This window comes from Ambystoma mexicanum, chromosome 12 (assembly GCF_040938575.1).
Source record: "Ambystoma mexicanum isolate Mex_15411 chromosome 12, UKY_AmexF1_1, whole genome shotgun sequence".
NCBI lineage: Eukaryota > Metazoa > Chordata > Amphibia > Caudata > Ambystomatidae > Ambystoma > Ambystoma mexicanum.
In genome coordinates this window covers 407773653-407796808 of record NC_090936.1, presented here as the reverse complement: position 1 = coordinate 407796808, position 23156 = coordinate 407773653, and the positions used below count along the sequence as shown (strand labels likewise).

Here is a 23156-nt window from a genome sequence, read left to right as displayed (position 1 = left end):
GAGCCATTGGCACAAGTTCTGGGTTATGGAGATTTTCCTGGATAAGGAAATCCCGTTTTGCACTGGATGTACAGACCAAACTACTAGATAATGGTTCCAACCTGTTCAGTCGGAGGATAGCCTGGAACAGTTGCAAACCTCAGACGGCTGCTAAGTTGCTAGGAGCAGCGGCATGCCAATTCACTCAACCCGCAGTTCAGACCTAGAAATCAAAAGCCTATTCTCTACTGCAGCTTTCACAGCCAGAGAGGAAAAGGACAAATACCTTACAGGCAAGTCCAGGAAAAATTCACAAGGCAATAGAGGGGTAGAGGTGCACAAACCACCCAGTCCATCCCATCTTCCGTCGCCTCCAGCACTGCAGCCGCATCAAAACCGCTTTGAGAATTTTACTCATTTCATGGCAGTAGGGGGTGGGGACATCTGGAGCGTCATTCCAAGGTATGGTGCAATATCGCGGGAACGTTTTCACCCAAGCGTACTGCCTTCCTTCCCTATGTTGCCCACCAGACTGCCCCTATCCACTTAGCCCCCTCATATTCCAGACCCCCTTCTCCTACAGGAGAAGGCTTCTACTGGAGAAAGATGTCATAGACTTGGGAATTCTGGTGGAGAGGAACAAGGCATGATACCCTTTACTTTTTGCTACCAAGGAAAATGAGGGCTGCGACCCAATTTGGATCAGGTGCTTGACAGAGCAGTTAAAGATGGTAACACTCTTGCAGATCTTTCAGGCCGTGGAGCTCTAGGACTGGTTGCTGTCACTTGACCTCCAGGATACTTACTTTCACATGCCGATCCATCTTCAGCACAAAGTACCTTCAGTTCTCAATACTAACTTAGAGTTCTGCCTTTTGGGCCGAATTCCGCTTGAGGGGGTTTCATCAAGTTGTTGGCAATGGTGGTGGCCAGCCTGAGGAGGGGAGTAATGAGTCTTCCCCTACCTGGATGAATGGCTGATCAGAGCTTGCTCCCTGGATCCCATTGTTGATCTTCTCAGCAGCACTCTTATTTAGTAAAACAGTGGCACCTGTATATTGAAATATGGGCCGCTTAGAGTTTCCCTCCAACTGAGGGTATTTGGCCTGAGGCTATTTTGGCCTCTGTGTGTTTGCTCTGTCTTTCCAAGGCAGACCTGCATCCACTCATTTAGCAAAACAGTAGTACCTGTATATTGAAATTTGGACTGCTGATTCATTTTCTTAAGGTACTATACATGTGTTTGCATTTTCCACAAGCGATGGTTTAATTATTGCTTGCCTTTATCTTCTTGTCATAAAAGTGCACTGATTTGTCTCTGTTAGATCTTTCTTGTACTTGCAGTTCTATTTTTTATTGTTTTACTCTCATTCTAAACTGCATTTCCTATTTCTTGTATTTATTAACCTTATTCATTTGAGAACACAACAATAAATCACTTTGTGAAAATAAGGAATGTTTTCTGAGTATAAATACCGTGGCTAAATAATATTTGTGATTTCCTTGTTCTAGGTCACATTATTAACGTTGTTTAAACATATTTTTGCAAAATAACTCAGTTATATTCTAGCAGAGTGGATACTTTTTGGTATATAGATATTTCCTACATTAGTCCCAATCCACTTTCTGCTTTAAGGGACAACCTCAATATATCTTTTGTATGAGATCTTCTCAGCAGCACCTACAACCTCTTGCACAGACTGGGCCTCTCCCGCAATTTCAAGAAGTCCCATGTGAGACCCTCTCATAAGCACCAGTTCATCGCAGTGGTCCTGGACTCTTCCTCTGGAATGGCTTTTCCTCTTGAGGACAGGGCACTGCACATCCAGCAGATGGACACTAAATTTCAAATCTTCCACTATCTGCCAACCTTGGACTTCTTTTGGTTGCTGGATCTCATGGCATTCTACCTTTTTCTGCTTGAGAATGAGGTCACTTCAGTGAGCCATCCAACTCAGTGGTCGCAGTTCATACAGACCTGCTCCAGATCCAACAGGATCGGACAGGACCTCTTGTTGCGCTGGGATGAAGAACACAATGATGGCCACTCTGAGCAGGGAGGGCTCTGGCTTTCACGAGTGGGAGCTGTGCAAAGAAGTTCTTTTAGAGCTCTTTACCCTTTGGGGATAACCACAGGTGTATCTGTTTGCATCCAGTTTCACAAGAAGTGTGAACTGTTGGGCTCCAGGGAATTTCCTTTCATAGAAGCACTGGTGGACATCTTTATTGTGGATTGGAACTTTCCATTGCTGCATGTGTTCCCACTGATTCCTGTCATTCCTCAAGTCCTCAGGAGGTTGAGGAGATACGGAACAACCATGATCCCGATTGCCCCACCCAGAGAGCTGTTCTACGCTCCCAAAAAAGGAAAGCTATATCCAAGCAGAGTATTTCCTGTCGGATGCTATTATGTATCACTTAATGCTAAACAAATATCTCAAGGCATTGGAGCTCACGTGATGAGCGCTGTGGGAACAACATCTGCTCTGGGAGTGTCTGTGGAAGATAATTGTTGGGCAGCAACTTGGACACCCTTTCATTCATTTTCAAACCACTATATTCTAGACTCAATGTTCAAGGAAAAAGCTGTTGTGGGAAAGTAACCCCCGCAAAGCATGTTGGTATAACTACGGGTTTCAGGTCTCTTGGTATATTTCCCATCCTCTAGTGGGCATCACTTGTCTACCAGAATGGCACTGTCATAGCCCAGGGCTCTCAGCCCAACCTTCTCTTTCTTGATGGGCGTCTTCCATCTCTCATCAACTTCCTCCCTTCTCCTGCAACCCCTCTGACCACTTCGCCACCACAGACGGACGTACCTCATCCCTGGATCCCTCCTTGAAAGAGTGTTAGGGAGAATTCTCTGTTTAGGCTGAATTTCCTAACCTAGTAAGTCCCCCAGCAGCGTTGCTGGATTTTTGGGGTTTATTTTTTTCTCCTGCCAAGAGTGAGACTCTTTTACCCTCACTCTTGGACATGATTTGAGTGTATTCCTTTGACTATAGATGTGTTTAATGGGCTATGGGGTCTTTTACTCCATAGGGCTTTGTGTTTTTGTGATGTGTTACACAGCACCCTCAGTGCAGTAACACAGGGGTGTCATAGTGACCCCCCAGTATAGACTCCATACCCTGGGACAGACTACTGTCTCCCAGGGCATGTAAAGTCACCATTGACTTTACTAGTCTTAAATTCTGAACAGAGCCAGTACAAACCATCATATTGTGGATGTGCTGGCCGGGGCAATTCGATTGCCCTGGGGTCTGTTAGTCGGGGGGCACGTCTCCGTCCCCCCTGATCGAGTTTTGGCTGGTGGCAGTGGATACTACTTTTTATATTCAACCGCGAATATTTCTCTATGGGATTTTCCCATTGTTCGAGGCTACTATCTTTATTTATTTAATTACGATAGCCTCGAACATACCGCCGGTTTATTTAATTATGAATTCTCCGGTTGGTATTTTTTGCCAAAACTCGGTTCTAAAATGGCATTTGTGTTCTCTTCTTTGACTCCAACCCCAAGTCGAGCCCTTTGTTCCACTTTTTTGGCGGGCTTCTCCACAGAAGCCCTCCAAAGTGGTGCCACTCTGTCTGGGGTACTTAGGAGGGGTGGAGGGGGATTTAGGCACCCTGGACTGAGTTGCATAGGCAACTCAAGTCGCACTCCGTCCTGATTGGCCCAAGTGGTGAGCTGGCCGGCTCACCACATAGCATGTTTGAGTGACAGCTAGGCTGAGTGAATGGGGGTTTTCTGCATAAAAGCAGGGCTTTGGGGACTGGAACTTCAGAAGTCGCCACAGGACCTAAGAATCCGACGAGGGAGAAGCTGAGCCGACCTGCTACGACGACACCACCGGTGGAGCCCTGCTGAACCGTCTCACCACTTTTCCCAACGACAGAGGAGATCTCCCGCCGGAGAGTCTTCTTCCTTTGACTGGTGGGGATACCCAGTTTCACCGTCTTTTCACCTTCCCGGTGCATCTCGTGGCCGCCTTGCCTGGGCCAAGCACCCCGGCACCTTGAATACCACGTTTTACCAAGACCGCGAAATAAAGGGTAATACCTTTAACCGGAAAACTCTGCGGCTGGTTCTTCCCTGGCAGTGCAACGACCTTAATCTTTCCTCCAAGTCGAGATCTTCTCTTCCTCTGGACGACGCCGAGACTTGCACCCGCTGCCAGGAAAAACTGCCACTGCTGGAAGATCCTTCCCACTTAAGGTACCGTGTTCCGCCTGGCTTCCCTTGCCACCGACTGTACGGGGTAGATTTAGCCCCCGGCTTTCAAACCTGGGTTAGCCTGGGACACCCTGGCTAAACTTTACTGAGCCTCTCTAAACTCTTTTCGAACTCTCTGCAAGACTTCCAAAGCCTAGTGTAACTGTGTGATCTTGGGCGCATTTGTGCTCTGCTCTCTCTAAGAGTGGGCCCATCCTATGGACTTGGGCTCACCAGTGACTTCTGCTCTTCTGCCTTGCTAAAGGTTTTCCTAAATCTTAGAGTGGTGTATCTTCACATATTCTGTCTTTTTCCCTGCCTTTTTCATGAACTTATTGGAGTGCCATCTATAGTTAAGCGCTCACCTCTGTCTGGAAATAAGTGGTGTTAACTAAGACTTGTCTGATAAGGAATAAGGGTTGTATATATCATAATAGTAACTGTGTTTAGAGTGTTTTACAATAAGAGTGCTGGAGTGTTTCAAACTGTGCGTTTTTAAATAATTATATACTTTGATACCAAAGCTGTGGTCAGTGTTTGCTTGTGCGATTGTGTCTGAGTGCCTATTGTGTATACTTTGCATACTGCCTAACTCTTCTTGAGGGAAGTCTGACTGCTCAGCCACAGCTACCAGGTAAATCTGTGTGGTACAGACTGCTACCAAGTGGGTTTACTGCTAACACCTGTAGTCCTAAATCTTTTGCAGTGTTCCCAAAGGGAACTGCACAGGTTTCTGCCTAACAAAGATCTCCAAAGATGGCATCCAGCTCCACTTACCTACCCTCAATTCTTGCTCCACCATTAAACACTCCTCTGACATTTGCCACCCCCTTGAAGACTTTGACCTTGACGTCCTCGCTCTCACCAAAACGTGGTTCATGGCCAGCTGTCACTATTTTTGACACTCCTCCCGCATGGCTACACAATCCTCTCGAAGCCCAGGCCTAACAGGTCTGGACGTGGAGTGACCCTGATCTTCCCTGAATGGTCCCTGCTACTATCATACCCACTCAGTCCTGCTCTTCCTTCGAATGCCTTGCCTGCAGACTTGGTGTCACTCCAATCCTCTCGCCGACTCTTGCCAGCATCTTCAGGACCCCTAGTCCGGTCTCCCTTTTCCTCTTGGAGTGGTCTGACCTCACCTCTCCTGTCCTTCACCTCCAAGCTTCTCTTCCTCTGACACTTCAATATTCACCTCGACTCGACTGATGTGGCCTCGGAACTCTTCCACTGCCTCTGTGACTTTCCCTTACCATTTTTCCCCTCTGGTTCGATGAACTCAGCCAGAGTCACCCTGGATGTTCTGATCTCAGCAGACGTCCCCATCTCCAACTCTCTCACTACACCTCTCTCCTGGTCTGATCATGCTCGCCTGTCCTCTCACCCGGATCTCTTGGGTCCCCCGGCTAAGCCTCCACCTGCACTGCCAGTCTCCTCCTCTGTTGTTCAAACGATGAAGGGAGTGTCAGTTGCTACTTTTGCCGCCACTTTCATTCCCCTTCCCACTCCGGCCACTGACTCTCACACTGACACAGTCCTTGCTAGCCTTCACCCCTTCATCTCCAACACTCTGGACATCCTTGCTCCTGCCATGAGAATCTGCATGAAGCCTACTTCAAAGCACACCACCTGCTTTGATTCCGACCTAGCCTCGCTGAAGCAGAAGTGGCAGGCTTCAAGCACATCCTCTGACAAACTGGCCTGCTGCCTGCTCCAAAGGAAATACAGACTCTCCATCCACTTGAAGGCAGCCTATATCCGAACCCGCTTCTCTGGGGCCACTAACATGGCCGAACTGTTCAAAATCTGCAAATCCTACTGCAGTCTCTACTTCGCCTCTGCCATCCCTGACCATCTGCACTGGCCTCTTACTGTATGACCAAAACTCAGGACATCCTGTCCTCTCTCCTCTACATCCGTCCCTTCTCCCTCATCCGCTCTCGGGCCGCCCTTGGCCCCCTCACCCTTTCCCTCCTCATCTCCTTTTTCTCGCCCATATCACCGGATGAGGTCTCTAGACAAGTCCTCCCTAGCAAGGTCTCTTCTACACAGGCAGTCCCTGCTCCTCCAAGACTATCAAGGACATTGCCTCCCTTGCTCCAGCCTTGGCCGATTTCTGCAATCACTCCTTTGCCACTTTGGCTCTTTCTCGCCATGTCAGGGGTTGCTAGACCAAGCAGAGAGACAGCTCAAGAAGCTGAATGGTATGGATGCAATGTCATGGCCACTACTTAAGCACTCCCTTCTGTACCCTCTCCTCAAAAAGCCTTCTGCTTGACCCTTCCTGTACGGCTAACTACCATTCTCCATTAACCCTTTCCTGGGCAAACTCTGGCCTCTGCCTTTGATACGGTCAATCAATCCACCCTTATAAACCGGCAGTGTGATAGCCTTGGCATCAAGGACCTGACAATGGACTGGTTGACCTTCTTCCTCTGGCCAACCATCCCAGGTTCAACTGTGCCCTTTTCTCCACCACACTCTCCTCCTGCGGCGTCCGTCAAGGCTCTTTCCTCTCGCCGTGCCTCTTCAACATCTACATTGCCCATCTAGCACATTTGATCTCTGCCTTCTCACCTCCATAGTTATGGGGATGACACGCAGCTCTCCTTCAAGCTTCCCTCCACTCCCTCCTATGCTGCTAATTATCTGTGCCCTAATGCCAGTAAGACTGAGATCCTTTTCATTGGGACCCCAGCTCCCTCCTTCCCTCCTACTCTCTGGCCGACCCTCAATGGGCACCCCCACCCCACCCCCACCCCCTCTTGTGAGGCAAAAAAGCCTTGGCGTCATCTTCGACTCCACTCTTTCTCTACTCATATCACAGACCTTGCCAAGAAGGCCCACTTCTAGCGGCACTTCCTCAGAGGCATTCTCCCTTTCCTCACCTTCCCCCAGAAACTCAACGTCTCCAGAGCTCTGGTCCTCTCTAGGCTGAACTACTGCAACAGCCTCTTCTTCAATCTGCCTAAATCCTCTCTTGGCCCCCTTCAACTAATACAGAATAGGACTGCAAGACGTATCCTTGGCCTCAAGCCCAGGGACCGCATCTTCCACCCCTAAAATCTCTCCACTGGCTCAACAGTGACTGCAACGATCAAATTCAAAACCCTTCATCATCCTCAAGGCTTTCTGGGGCCTGGGACCTCGCTACATCCAACTCTCTCTCCCTAAATACCTCCCTTTGGTTTTCAAGCTCCAAAGCTCTGCAGATCTGATGCTTTTCCAAGCAGAGAGGAGGGGGTGGGGGGTAGATCTTTCTCTTCTGCAGGTGCCTCCCTCTGGAATGGCCTCCCAGCCCCCTCTAAGACCTGAGCTCGATCTTGTTAAGTTCCGGGAAGCTTCTCAAGACCTGCCTTTTCTCATCCTCCTTCCCTCTCCCCCGCTAATGTCCCCCTTTGCCTCTTTTTGGCTGACTGCTTGGTTTCTTCTGATTTACACAGGGTCCCAGGCCCTCTTCTACCAGTCTCCCCCTGAACTACATTACTGCACTTGCACGATCCGAATGACACAAGGCCCAGTAAGACCATTTTTGTTTATCTTCATCCCTGTTCCCCGCCCCCACAGCCCCCCCCTTTTTCTTGTTGTGCCTTTAAACACCATTTGCTGTATAGGTGCATTATAAATACCCAATAATAAAATGCAAAATAAATACCCTCTTCAATTCGATAACTAACAGTTTTGGGAGTCTTGCGAAAGAAGAGAAATCTGTGGAAGGAATGTGTACATTAGAAGAAGAAATTACTTGGCTCTGGTAATGTTCTTTCTGGTGGAAAAAGTATTTCTCCCAGAAATTCCTCATTACCCTCCCACCTACCCCTGTAATGGAACTGTCCAATTTAATAAAAATTTCAATAAAAAGAAAAGTGACCATAGTAAGCTACAGTCTCTGTTCTGCTGGTGTTGCCTGGCGGGAGTGGAAAAAGGTATAACTGAAAAAATGGTGCAGACTACACTGTACAAGCATGCTGCTGACAGTCATGGCAAGAGATGAAGCTAACTAGATAAGCTTGACATGCCGAAAGCCGATCAGTGCCACCCTGGGGCAGAAAAACCTTTTCCAGTGCCAACTATATCTCAAATGAGGAATCTGTGGCAGGAATACAGATCACCAGAAGGTAAGTAATTTCTTCTTTTCAAGTACATCACATCTTTAGTGTTCTATTGCATATACAAAAGTATTTTTGCTCATGAAAACTATGCAGGGCCAAATTATAATTGCATATAAAATACTATCTTTCAGGATGGAAGTTACCAGCCGTGCTACAAACGTGGATCCTCCGGCGGGCAGCGAGCAAATTCCAGAGGTCAGGTTGATATTCTTGCCTTAAATCTGTTTCTGCTGGTCCTATTTTGCTACTTTCATCCTTTTTTTAATTTTAATCTTTTAGAACTTCTGTTATTCCAATTTGAGGTTTTGTGTATGCTATAATTATATATTGCTCAAACCCAAGCTTTTAATGTAATAGATCTGCTGAAAGTGCAAAACTTGAAGATCAAGTTAAGCAGATCATTTATAAATCGGAAGCCTTCAAATATCTGCTGTAAAGCAAACAAATATGAAAAGGCAAACTAAATTGTGTTACATGTGGAAACAGCAATTCTCAGAAATATACGAGGAAAGCAATGGTAAATATTGCGTACAAACCATAGTAGTCCTTGGCTCAGCATGGAGAACCCATTCATGACAATTATTTGTCACTGGGAGGTTAACAGTTTTTGGCAGCGCCTCACTGAGAGGGTCTGAACTTGGGATCTCTGTATTCTAATAAGATTAAACCATCTTTGTTTCTGTGCATTAAAATATTCCATATGGTTTGGTGCACTGCCACAAAGATTGTATTTATAAGGGTCTGCAAGTTTGAAAATGGGAAATGCTAGGTTTAGAGGCAACTCAGCTCTTTAACAATGGGCTTCATTTGGTCCCAACTGCTTGTTTCTTTTGATATTCTGACAGCATTCATGAATCATCAGCAGGTGGTAGACTAGCTTGGACTGTTGAATATTGCATTTCTATAGGAATTGCCATGGCTTTAAAAGTGTGGCTCTTCAACTGGGTGTAACTAAATCTACTGTTATTGGTGATCTCAAAGTGAACCCCAACAGACGGTTTACCAGCATTGGGTTTTTATGGGTTCACATAATTTCAACATGCACATCTGTTAAACTGGGAGGACCCTGAACATTGGCAACACTAATGCCCATAGATTCTATAAATTAGTTACTGCTACTTATGAATGTATGCGCTGCATTCAGTGTTGCCAAACATTGTTCTAAATGGACACCCTTCCATTCAGATTCTGTCTGCCCTTTAGGCGAGGAACTATTATGAGGAGCACCTGCTCAGACCTAATTGTGGAGCTTAACAATTTGACCCTCCCCCAGGAAACTGCAAAGGTTTGATTGTTTGGGAGAACATCACCAATTCATTGTACTTTCATTCAGGCTGTCAGCCCAGAGTTTTTTCACGAAGTGACTCTTGCCAGTGGCAGCACTTTTCATGAAATGTGGTGTACATGTGTCTATTCAGACTGTCTGATTCTCTCACCTACTGAGGAGGATGCAGCAGGATTAATGCAAGTGGAAGGGTATCTGTTGAGCAGGGTTCCTTGATTAATTCTGAAAGTCCAACTTTGACCCCTGCCACACGTTTTAGTTCCTTTGTGTGATACAGAAACAAAGCAAGCTGAACCAACAGCTAAAGGGTCAAGCTGCTGCTATTCATGGTAGTGTTTGAAATAAGAGAAGGAAGTTTCCTTGTGAATCTACAAGAGGATGTTGGTATACGTGTCCTTATGTGTTCCATTGATAGTAGTGGAGACCGTTAATATGAGACTTTTGCAGGAAAAAAGGGATCCTCCAGCATGGGGTCTGGCATGGATTTGCATGCTCATGAATATTCCCCGTCAGGCTGGGAATCCTCAGTAAAGAACAAATCAGTTTCAGTTTTGTTTCTGAACTGTCTTTCTATTAATAACCAATCACTGGTGTCTGGGTCATACTGCCCCCAGCCAATGACTGCCCTCTACCTAAGCCCCTCTTCTGGCAGCCATCTTCAGATTTTTGCCGCACCTTCAAGTGTTGGGAGTAATCGTGCTATAGCTCTTGAGCTTTTAATACATATTGCGTTTTTTGGAAGAGTTTGCTCTTATTTTTTCCGTCAATTCGAGCCCCAAGCTCCACCGATTCTTCTTCCGATCAACAGGGGTGCCTACTGGATCCGAACTGTTCAGGAACTGCCCAGGATATGGACTGCAGAAAGTCTTTAAGGAGGACGAGCACTCTTGGTGCCTCTACTCCCTACATGCCGACAAGTCGCACGTGGAGGACTGTGCGTTCTGCAAGAACATGTCCGTCTGGACCATGAAGGACCGTCATAAAACGTCTCGCTGACTGACTGGAGGCGAAGAGCCCAGCAGCAGGTGAGAAGAAGTCTGAGCGGTCTTTTAAGACCTTTGAGGGCGCTCTGGCGACGGGGGCACAACAAAAGGCAAAGCATCGCGAGTCTGTGGGCACCGGGAACGCCGTTGGTTCGGGCTCCTCGGCTGCCAGGCAGGGCGCAATGTCACCGACGCCATCATCCACGAGCCAACGCTCTGGCTCGGTGAAAAGGAAGTCTGAGAACCCGGGTAAGCTTCGGGAGAAGCCCCGGTCGATCCCGACAGAGAAAGCCACGGGGGAGCGATTCGGTGACCCTATCTCTAAGGTGAAGGCCTCAGACGCGCCCAAGGTCATGAAGGCCCCGATTCACCCGGCGAAGGCCTCGATTGAAGGAGTCATAGCGACCCTGGCAAAGCCTGTGGAGCCGACTTCCGGGCCTAGAGTTTCCCTGCCACCCCAGAGGGAATCATCTTTCCAGCCTATCGAAGACCCCTGTGAAACCCTGGGACGAGAAAGAGGGGGGGGGCACGGTAACCCTAACATACACAGATACCACCTCAGAGGATGAGCTGACTGGCATCAAAGCTATCCTGGACAAGAAGTTCGAGGCCTACGGGAGGGATCACGAGGAGGCAGACGTAGAGAGTGACGGTGGAGCTGACGAGGAGCCACGGGCCGTGGAGGAAACGAAGGACCCCGCGCCCCAACCGTCGCTCCCATCGCAACCGATGCCTACGCCACAGGACAATTCAGGAGCAATCTTGATGGCTTTGCAGACCCTGTGTATGGAGATGAGGACAAGGTTTCCCTTACCCCCAGTGGATGATCCAGCAGCGCCTGGACCGTCAGGGAGCCCACCGAACAAGCGGAGGTAGATCCAGACTCCCCCTCCCTTCCATCCTTCACCTCCATCCCCTCCACCAAGGGATGAGACGGGAACGGAGATGGCGGGGACGGACGACGACGGTGGTGACGGTATGGATCTCCCATCACCCCGTGCCCGGGCCTCTCCTCCCGACAAAATTGGCTCCTTTCACACCATGATCGCCAGGGCATCTGAGCTTTTCCAGCTATGCCCCGAAGAGCAGAAGGAGGAAGGTTTCCTCTACTAACTACAGGAGGCCAAGAGGAAAACTGTCCTCCTACTCCCGTTACTGGACGACATCTGGGATGAAGGACTGTCCCTGCTGAATAACCTGTCCACGGTCCCTGCAAAGAGGGACTGGTACGAAAAGTAGTACCGGGTCCCAGACTCCGCTCCTATGTGCCTCAGGGCACAGCAGTCCCTGGATTCGGTGGTCTCCGCGGCGGCCAAGAAGAAATCAGTGGGTGCAACGGCATCTACTTCGACTTCCCCACCTGACGGTGAAGGGAAGAAGCTGGATGCCATGGGATGACGGGTCATCTCGTCGGCAGCGATTATCTAGGTGGCCAACGCCCTTGCGATAGTGGCGCATTACGACAGGGAGCTGTGGTTCAAGAGCGCTCCCCTCCTGCACTTCCTCCCAGACGACAAGAGGGCAGAAGCCCTTGAAATTCTGCAGGAAGGCGAGGTGGCATTGGACCATGCCATCACGGTGGCCACAGACACTGGCCTTCGGCAGATGGGCACAGCGTTTGCCTGTGCCGGCGCAGTTGGCTCAAGGCCACCGATTTCCGTCAAGATGTCCAGACCACGGTATTGGACATGCCCATCGATGGAAACCTATTGGGAAAGCGGTGGGCGAGTCGCTACAGGCCATCAAAGCGGACACAAAGACGGCCCGTCCCCTGGGCGGTCTTTATCAACGACGGCCATCCTTTCAGACCTCCGGAGGCAAATTATTCAGCGGCAGTTCATCATCGTACCGCCAAGCTGCCCGTTCCTCGTCGCAGGAAGCTTACAGAGGCCGCAGCAAGACCGGTGGATAGCGTCGTCGCCAAGGAGCCCAGGATGGCAAGGCCTTGGCGAAACAGGATTGAACCGGCCGTGACGTCAGGCCCCCACCTAAGCACCGCGGTGGGAGGCCTGCTGGCGAACTTCGTCAGCGTATGGGAGTCCATCTCCACCGACCTTTGGGTGCTAGATGCCCTGGCCCACGGGCACACTCTGGAGTTACAAAGAAAGTGCCCCCATTTCCCTCCTGTGGCCAGGAAAGAAAACCACGTTCCACAGCTGCTTCTGGAGGTACGAGCCATGCTGAGAAAGGGCGCGATAGAACTCGTCTCAAAGAGGCTCTGGGGTGCCGGAGTATACTCGCGGTACTTCCTCGTCTGAAAGAAGACAGGCGGCTGGCGACCCATCCTGGACCGTCGGCGCCTCAACAAATACATCAAAGCCCAGAAGTTCCGGATGGTTACCCTTCAGCACGTGCTGGGACAGCTGGAGGAAGGCGACTTCCTATCGTCGCTGGACTTGGAGGATGATTGCTTTCACATCCCCATACACAAAGGACATCGAAAGTTCCTACGGTTCGTGGTCCAAGGGCGGCACTAAAAGTTCAAGGCCCTGCCCTTTGGGTTGAAGTCGGCCCGAGGGTCTTTACCAAGTGTCAAGCACCGGTGGCGGCGCGGCTGCACCTACAGGGGATCCACATTTACCCCTACCTGGACGATTGGCTCATCCGAGCAAAGTCAAGAGAACTCACCGTCGACCACACAGCGAAGACCATCCGCCTGCTCACAGAGCTGGGCATCTCGATCAACTTTGCGAAGTCCCATTTGGTACCATCGCAGGACGCCTTGTTCCTGGGAGCCAGACTTGACACAGTGGCGCGGTTGGCTTCACCGTCAGAAGAGAGGACGAAGGCCATCCTGGGCAAGATACAACGGCTGTTGACCATGCAAGTGGCCAGGGTGAGGTCCATCAAGTCCCTGCTCGGCCTGATGTCATCTTGCATCTATCTTGTGCGCCTGTGCAGGCTGCGGATGTGACCACTGCAGGAAGTCCCTGCACATCAACGTCCTGGAGCTCTGGGCCGTGTTCTGGGCCCTCAGGTCTTTCCTCCCATCCCACAGGGGCAAAGTGATATGGATCTTCACCGACAACACCACCACAATGTTCTACATCCGAAGCGGGGGGGGGCACCAGATCCCGAGCCCTGTCCAAGGAAGCACAGGATCTGTGTCACTGGGCCATCGCCCTGGGAATGTTCCTGGTACCTTTTCATCTGGCAGGAGTGAAAAACACTGTCGCCGACTCCCTCAGCAGGGAGTTGCGCTTGTGCCACGAGTGAGAACTTTTTCTAACTAAAGGGACAGCCCTAAGAGCGTCTGGGGTCTACTAATTGATTGTAGTAGGCCTTGACTTATTCTGTCATGTCACATGACCACGTGTTAGGTCACCCTCCAGCCTAGCTACACACAACCAATTGTTATACCATTTATTGTTCTCAGTCTGGTTGATCTGTATGGAGTACCTGTACTATCACTTGTCACTATAGGTGGTGGTCACAGATTAATTTCGAAGCACTACTTTGTTTTAGCTTTATATTTTTTCAATTCAATTGTTAATTCAGTTCCATTAAGGACTTGTGAATACTAAACCCTTAATGTACTGCACCTTTTACAAAAAAATCTCAAAAAAGATTACAAATGCATGACTATGAAATGCATTTTGACAGCTAAATAAAACAAAAGCTGAACTTTCTATTTCTTGTCTGAACTGCTCAAACTTTGAGTATTACTACATCTAAAGTAATTTTGTATGTATGTGACATGACAGAATAAATCAAGGCCTACTACAATCAATTAGTAGACCCCAGAATTTCAGACGTCAGAGCAAACCCCCTTTGTACCAAAAACGAGTGAGAACTTCGGCAGGATCAAGTGGATCTCCTATTCCGACGAAGGCACAGTCCCTAGATCGACCTTTTCGCGACGGTGGTGAACACCAAGTGCCGGAGGTTCGACAGCAGGTTTCCCCAGCCGGGCAGCATGAGCGATGCATTCTCCTTCCCTTGGGACGGCCTGTTACTGTATGCGTTCCCACCGTTGCTTCTGCGACTCATCAGTCAACTCAGACGGTCCCGGTACAGGATGATCCTCGTCGCACCAGTGTTGCCGAGGCAGATATGGTTCCCGGACCTTCTGGACTTGTCAGTGCCCCCCCCCCAGTCAAACTGCCGACGGACGTGGATCTTCTCGCCAGGGAAGGAGGCGCCATCCTACATCACGACCCTGGATTGCTGAACCTACAGGCCTGGCTTCTGCAGCACTAGAGTTCGGAGGCTACGATATCCCAGCGGACTGCAAGGAGGTACTTGCAAAGACCAGGGCGTCCTCGACGCTGAAGTGCTATGGACATAAGTGGAAGAGGTTCTCTGTCTGATGCCGTGCACAGAAGATCAACCCTCTACGGATTACGGCCCCTCAAGTGCTGCCGTACTTGCTGTTGCTGGCCAACGCGGGGCTGGCACATGCTACACCAGAACCCCGGGGCGGTCGTCACTGTTGTCTCAGCGCCTGGTGACGGAGTTCATGAAAGGACTGTTCCGCTCGTTCCCGCCAGTGAAGGCGTCTGCCCCGGCGTGGGAGCTCAACGTGTTGTTGACCAGGCTCATGGGTCCCCCATTCGAGCCCTTGCATTCGGCACCGCTGAAGTTCATATCGTGGAACACAGCGTTTCTTGTGGCCATCACCTCCGCAAGACAAGTGGGAGAGATCCAGGCCCTCTCCTGTAAACCTCCATACCTGCCATTCCACGAGACGAGGGTAGTGCTAAGGACGCACCCCTCCTTCATGCCCAAAGTGCCGTCGGACTTCCATCTCAAAGAGCCCTTGGTGTTACCTGTTTTCTTCCCATCACCTTCGTCGCCAGCTGAGAGGACTTTGCACCCTCTGAATGTGGCTAGAGTGCTGAAGTTCTACGTGGACCGCACAGTTTTCGGAAGACATCACAGTGGTTTGTGAACTTTGGCCCTGTGAACCAAGGGAAGGCCCTCTCAAAGTCTTCCATTTCAAGATGGCTCTCCAGCTGCATCATGCACTGTCACCGGTCGGCAAACCGACCGTTGCCGGCTGTCTGAGAGCCCATTCAACCAGAGCGATCGCTGCTACTACGGGACGTTCCTGTCTGGCGTGCCCCTGCTGCCGGGAGTCCAGGGAGGAGTCCAGAGTCGGCCAGGCAGTGCTGCACAACCTGTTCGCTTGAGGGTGAGCCTGGTGAGGAGGTAAGAGATGCCTAATGTTGAGTTGTTGAAATGCTTAATGTTGAACCTTGCCACCTCCCGTGGTTGTGCATGTGTGTACTCCTATGTATTCCTGTATTCATGAGCATGTGAATCCATGCCAGACCCATGCTGGAGAAGAAACAAGTTTTACTTACCTACCTGTAACTGTTGTTCTCCAGCATGGGTCTGGGATGGATTCACATGCGACGCCACCCTCCAAATCCCTCTGCATCTCTTCTCTTGGTCCTACCGACACGTGCTACCAAATCTGAAGATGGTTGCCAGAGGAGGGGCTTGGGTAGAGCGCAGTCATTGGCTGGGGACACTATGACCCATACACCAGTGATTGGTTATTAGTAGAAAGACAGTTCAGAAACAAAACTGAAACAGATTTTCTTTTTTTTTTATTTACCGGGGATTCCCAGCCTGACGGGGAATATTCATGAGCATGTGACTCCATGCCAGACCCATGCTGGAGAACAACAGTTACAGGTAAGTAACTTGTTCCTTTAACACTGTCGACATTGGGAAAGAGTGGGCAAACGAGAGAATGTCTGTTTGCAAAGATGAAAGAGACTTTAGCCTGATGGACTAGTAAGCCAAATCTGGAAGAAGGTATGTTTAAGGAACCATTTTATCAAAGGACCATTGTGATGTCTGGATTTAGAGCCAAAGTGTGGCATCTTACGGAAGGAGATGGCATTGCAAATTAGTCTGCCGGAGTTGAGATGAACTCGATGCGCACTCAATGCCATTCTGCCATTAATAAGAATGATTGGCGGGATTGTGATGGACAACTGAATATCAATGTGTAAATCCCTTTACATGGGGAATCTCGTGATTTCAGTTTTTGCAAATCGCTCGAGCATTCTTGCTGTGGGCAAACAAGTATCGATGTCAATGCTAGCCATATATCTACCAGGAAAGGAAAATGCCACCTTACATTATCTAAGCAGAGGTTTGGAAGGCTGATTCAAATTGGAATTGAATCCTTATCAATTGAAATTGTTGTTTTAATGGTGGAGTCAATCTCGAATAGATTGGTTTTCCACTAAACAAAACATGCAGAAACCCTTCTACATTCAGTGGGTCTATTGATCAAATTGTCAGGTCCATTTTTGTATGCTTTTCTACACCTGCAAGGGATTAGTCATTCCAGAATGCAGTTTGTGCTTTGAAAGATCATTTTGGTAGTACTGATATTGGTAAGTTGGTCATGGTTTACAGATCTTTCAGTTGTCAGTGGAGCACCATTGGCTGATATCATGATGTCCTGTGCAAGCATAAAGAGAAAGTGCTTAATCACAATCCTGTGCTACTAATCTGTCAGTGTTTCTCCTGCGGGCTTAGTCTCTTCACCTGAATAGTGCAATATTGTATTGGCTCAGGCACTTGGTGTGCAGAGTCCAGATTTCAACCGCGTCCAATTCTACCATATTTATTGACGTCAAGAGTGGGGATACAAAATTCAGAATTGAGTGTATGTTGCTGCGTTTACCAGATATTTCAAGAGACCTGTTCATTGTTAAACCTCTGTTTAATAAAGAAGTTTGTTTGATGAATCAAAACCAATTCTTGTCCAGGTACATTCCCAACTCTACACCGGAAAATTGGAAGGATTTTATGCACAAAATCATTGGTGCCAGTGGAAACCCCGAATCCCTGCTGCCTCTTTTAAGGCTGGATGAAGGCCTTCAACAACCCGGCCAGTGCACGTATATGGGGTCAGTTCTGTAATCAGGGCTGGATGTTTCTATTCTCCTGCCAAGCCACATGACTTTACCTTCCGGTGCCAAAGCCTTGATGTAGAGCCAGACTGAACCATCAATCTCTGTGCTTAACTCACTCCCAAATTGTTCTAGCTTTCATTAACCAGTCTCTTGCTAGGTTGGTCAGACCATTGAGTGGTGACTATGACCCTTTTAGCGTGGAGGCCTTAAAAGAAGGTGAGCTTAATTGAGGGATTTGACAACTTGGATGATTAAGATTGCTGCTTTTCCCAATAATATTGGAAAGCCCAGTGGTCTAGACACACCTCTTGATCCTGGTGTTATGCATGCAGTCCCCTAAGGTTCTAGGAGTGTTCCTTTCCAATGTATGGTACAAATACTGTGTAGAGCATGGGGATGAAGCTTACCTCCCAGTGCCCCATCCATTGTAAAGAAACAAAATTACTGCAGACTTTCTGGAGCAAGGACCATCAAACGATACCCTCCTTCCCTTCAGCTGTGTTCAATCATGCATCCTCTGTGGAAAACCCCACTTTGCTTGGGCCCATCAAGTCGCATCTGCCAGGCCACCCAGGCTGATTCCCGCACAAGTGTGTCGTCTTTAATGGCCACCCCAATCTGGAAACCCTTTCTAAGTTGCCTGGGCAAAGAAAAAAAACATAGTACCCTAAGAAGAAAGATGTTCGCATTGAAAGTTTAGCCCGTCAGACAGTGAATGCCTCTTGCACTCTTATCTCGTTACTGTCCACGCTTTGGGGATGAATCCAGGAGGCTTCTAAAAATCACCCGCCCCCTTTGATGCAGGGCTTTTTTTCAGAGCTTGTCTGATGGCAGGCTGGAAAACACATTTTACAGTCAGACCATAGCAAACTGCATAGCTACATTCACCATCATGAGGGCAGTGGTGCACCAGTACTTTTGGATGGTTACCAGTTCTGGGTTTGCTCCTACTGTTCAATTAAAATTGACAGCCATGGTTTTTGATGCAACTATCCTTTTTGGCTCCAAGGCAGATAAGCCATTACAGTTCAAGATCACCAAGTCACTCCAAACGGAAGTCCAGCAACCATTAACATTTTTCGAGTGGGTGTTCTTTTCATCTCTTCCTTTCCTTTGTCGACAGGCGCAGGTGTCTCACACAAAAGGTAGAAATCAGGAACGGTGCAAGGCTTGCCCTGCCACTCCTATTTCCTCACCCCACCTCTACCGCTTTAATTTGCTCTTCAGCTATTCTTCTATTTTGGGACGTGCCTCCGTTTTTCAGAGTAGATAAACACACCTCTGCCTCCCTTTCCTTCAACAAGGCTGCTGCAGAAATGGAACCCCTCATCTGAGAGGGAGGAGGAGTGGTACTCCCACTACTTTTGGGTACCAAAGAATGACTGGGTTTGAAACCCATTCTAGTTCTGTAGCTGCTCAACTTGTAATGTTGCAAGGACCAGTTCAAAACAGTGAACCTTGCACTGATGCTTCAGTCGCGCTGGACCTTCAGGATTGGTTGGAATCCCTACAGCTCCATGATGCCTTCTTCCAAGTGCCTATACACCAGAAGCTTAGAGGGCACCCGCTTGCGATTAGTTTTACTGACTTTTAATGGATACATTCCTCCTACAGATCTCTCATCTGAAGCTGTCATGGTCAGTACTCTCGGAACCCATTTACTCCACCACCGCTGACCCACCGTGGGAACATTGCGCCAACAAACAGCGTCCAAAACCACTGCAGAGGACCACGTGGTCTCAGTCCTGGCACCTCTGGCACCAGGCTCAGCTTGATGACAGTGAAACCATGCATTAATTATGGAGGACAGGAAGTCATCAAACATGGAGGACAGGAAGTCACAGGCATGTTACTGCTTTGGACCATGCAGTCTAGTTTATTGGGTGTGGTTGAGCACATGGGTGCTGCTGGCTATATAAGCCACTCCCAAACCTGGATCCATGCTTCGTTATTCTGCATCCCAGCAGCGTAACGCTCCTCGTGTTTAGCTCCCGGCGCTCCACGTTCTTCAACTCCTGATCCGGGTGCCGACCTAAAAGGAGAAAGCAAGACATTATTCCTTGGCTTACCTGAGAATCCTGCGAAGTCCAGAAGAACGCCTGGATTCCTCGATCATCCATCGTCAAACCACATCCTGCAACATAAAACAGGTTAAAGAAACCTACAACCCAGCGCTTGCGCATCGCACCTTTTGAACTCTCCAGCTCTCTTCATCGGCTTCAATCCACCGTATCGGAGTCGAAACGCAAGTCTTCAGGACTTCTCCAGCACCGGTTCAACCTGCAAAGACAAAGGGAAATAGCATGTAAGTCGATTAAGAAGCAAGAAAGCATACAAAGGGATACGCAAAGAAACAAAGGAAGAAAAGGAGCGAGAGAGCAAAGGTGCACGAAAGAGTGAAAGAGCAAGTGTAAGAGATCACAAAGGACACTTATAGAAAGAACTGAAGGCGGAAAGAAGTAAAAACAGGAGTGAAAGACATTTGAAACTACGGAAAAGACTAAAGTAAGGACAATCTCAAGGACCAGTGTAGTAACTAGGCCCTTCGTACCATACTTTGCCAGCAACAACGCCCCTGCCGATACAAGCAGGACAGAGAGCCCACCAAATCTTACCTAAGGTGAGAATCACTCTAGAGGTCAGACAGTGAATGCCAGAGGGAGTTGTGGGTTATTCCCAGCTGGATCAACACCCTAATTCCTTTCCTTGTTGTAGGAGTCACCTCCTTACAACCTAAGTTGACCACCAGAGCAACTAGAAGCAGAGGCAGCAGACGACCACGCCCAGCGCCCCCGCAGAGAAAAGGTGAGCATAACAGAAATATCCCATAGGTGTAGTTGACTCATCTCGGGCCAAGATGACATTGGACTCTGTGCGGAGCTGCCAGCACAAATTTCCTCAGTTCCCTTTTTTTATCTGCAATGTGCTATGGCTAGAGATGGCCACTCATCAGAAAAGATTTTTCATAACATGTCCCCACCTAATTTGTACTTCAAAGTCTGCAAAACATGTCGTCACTCTCAGTGATGGATTCACACTCCTCATATCTGCCTCAGGAAAGACCACTATATGGAGGAGTGCATATCCTGTCAGTCAACACCCAGACAGTTGAGTAATGTCTTGCGAGGCTCATGGCCTTGTCGAAGTTCCCAGTAAAATTGACAGTTTCAAATCAACTGACAGTCCCCCATCCTCTAATTCCAGATCGAATGAGACAAAAAAGAAAAAGCACACCGACCATTCACTGAGTGGTTCTTAGTCTTCCAGCACACACTCCTCTTTCTCATCTTGGGAGCATTAAGAGGTGCCCATCGAAATCTAAGGAGCCAATTAAGCCTCATTTTCCCAGGACCTCTTCCTCTACGGAAGAATGGGGGGCTTTCAGAGTCTCAATGTTAAATCTCCAGAAGGCCTTAACAAAAACTCTCCCTTCCAGAGATAAAAAGAAAAGCCAATGCAGCTCCTGCCTACCTATGAGCTCGGCCCCGATAAAAAAGGATAAAGCTGCAAGGTCGTCCAAGGTGAGAGTGCCTTGGACACAGTTGGCTTCTGTGTCAGCAGCTCCAACTTAGTAAAGAGGTAGCTACTAAGTTTTCGTCTGCCTCGACTGACACCACGAGAAAAGGCTGCAATGGCATCTGTACAGTGGAAATTAATCGAAGAGCTAATTTCTAAGCCATGGCGATGGATGGTTCACTTTATAAACTTCGCCAGAGAAGGTCTCAAATTAGTGTTTTTCATGGTATTTGAGGAAGATGAAGGGGAGTGTGATGAATCTGATGGAGTCATTGCTGATCCCCCGGCGGTGACCTCCTCCTATATGGCCAGGGGACAGCAGCCGCTACCTGATCCTGACCCTGGGGGCAACTATATGAGGGAGGATCACATGGGAGGAGAAAACCTCCAGGGAGACATCATGGCTACATTGGATGAGACTTGGTATACCCCATTTGTCCCTGAAATAATGTTCCCATACCCAAGACCCTCATGGCCTATTGTCATACATCCATTCCTCCACTTAGGGAAAATGGGAAAACCCGTTTGCCAAATCTTGTAGACCAAACCTCCAATGTTGGTCTACAAGATTTGAAAATCACAACACCTCTTTTTCAAGTTCCATTTTTCTATCATCCAAAACTGCTAGACCTTTTAGAACTATTAAAAGTGATTGTTGAAGTATTGTAAATCAAATGCCAACAATGGACTGGGAAGAGGGAAAGAGCAGTGCAGAGCTGAAGAAGCCACAAGCCCAGCAAACGCTCTAGTTGGTTTCCTCAAACACGTGTGCCCGGAAACCTAAATAACAGAAGCAAAATGCTAGAGGCTGCTGTTGGCGAGAAAATGTTTCCCGTCTCTGCGAGACTCGAGGAACCGAAAAGCAGACACAGGCGTGTTGGGGCCGGGATGGCCACCATTTAGGAAGAAGGGAGACGCTGCAAGAGTGGGACATGCTGCTGAAACGCCAGGAGCCAGTGGAAGACTCCTGGGTGTTTGCCGAGTGCAGAAAGTAGTACCTTACTAACTGAAGCCTGACTGAAGCGGAGCAGGCATGTGGAACAGACTCTGCGAGAGACAGAGAACTAAGAGAAAGCAGCCACAAAGGGAAAGCAGATGGTGTACCTTCACCGATTGACCGCGAATGAGCGCGAGAATGCCAGCAAGAGCCGGTGAGTCAACCCAAAGACAGTGTGGCGACACCGGGGCGTATTGGCGACTGCGCCAAACACAAATAACCTTTAATACCACAACACAGAAAGAAAGCTAAGAGACTAATTGCAAAAAGGGGAAGAAAATCCAAGCCCTTGCCAGTATGTGAATGCATGGAATGCAAATACATGAGCACACCGAATAATATATCAAGAGTATATATTATCCAACCAAGAAATATACAGCTGTGGTGATGGGTAGAAACCACATGCGAATGCAAGAAGCTTTGGCAGGCGAGTATACCAAGAAACCACAACTGTGTGAATACAAGAATCCCTGTTAGGAGAGTAAACCAGGTTATTGCAAGTGTGTGGGAACAAGAAGTTCTAAGTAAAGGAATATCAAAACTGTGTTGACTGGATGAGGAAAAGTACAGACATTTCCAGTTATTTATGGACGGCAGATCTTTCAGTCTTCTATGCACAGGGACCAAAGAGCAAAAATGATCAGCCTCAGATCCTTGAGGGCCTCAGGCTCAAACACCTCTAAATGTTAGCTCACTCCCACATCACGAGTCTCCTGTGGAGGGTGGCGGGTAGGATTCGACTCTTCAGGGAGTCTTGGCTGGCATCACATAACTACAGACATGTGTGTTCTACAAATGCTAGAAGAAGACTATTCTTTCTTGAAAAGACCCACCTTACCTTGGTCTCCTCCAAAACTGCTCCTATTGGAAGAACTAAGTCTGCTTCTGCTGAAGGGAGTGGCAGAGCTTTTTCCAGCAAACAAAGTTGGCAAAGGTATTCCTGTTCCTTCCTAATTCCAATGGAGGATGGAGGACCCATCTTAGACTGCAGACTCCTGAGCAATCTCCTTCAAAAGACTGATTCAAGATGGTCACTTTGGGACAAATCCTGCAGGCCTCGCAACATCCAGACTGGCTGTTGCCCTTGGACCTGCATATCCACCTCAAATATCGTAAATCACTTTTTTTTTGTAGCGGGAACGACTCCTCAAAATTTTGCAGTGCTCCCATTCAGCTTCATTTTGGCC

At 48.5% G+C, this 23156-nt stretch overlaps 1 protein-coding gene across 13 annotated transcripts in view; it reads left to right on the top strand.

Annotated features, from left to right (window-relative positions):
• Positions 1-23156, top strand: part of CAPRIN2 (caprin family member 2) — a 2777496-nt gene that overhangs the window by 2403356 nt on the left and 350984 nt on the right. For all 13 annotated transcript variants that reach the window (XM_069628538.1, XM_069628546.1, XM_069628537.1 and 10 more), the window contains one exon: positions 8439-8502. In XM_069628538.1, coding sequence (XP_069484639.1) covers positions 8439-8502 — 64 coding nt within the window. The remainder of the gene's footprint in view (positions 1-8438; positions 8503-23156) is intronic.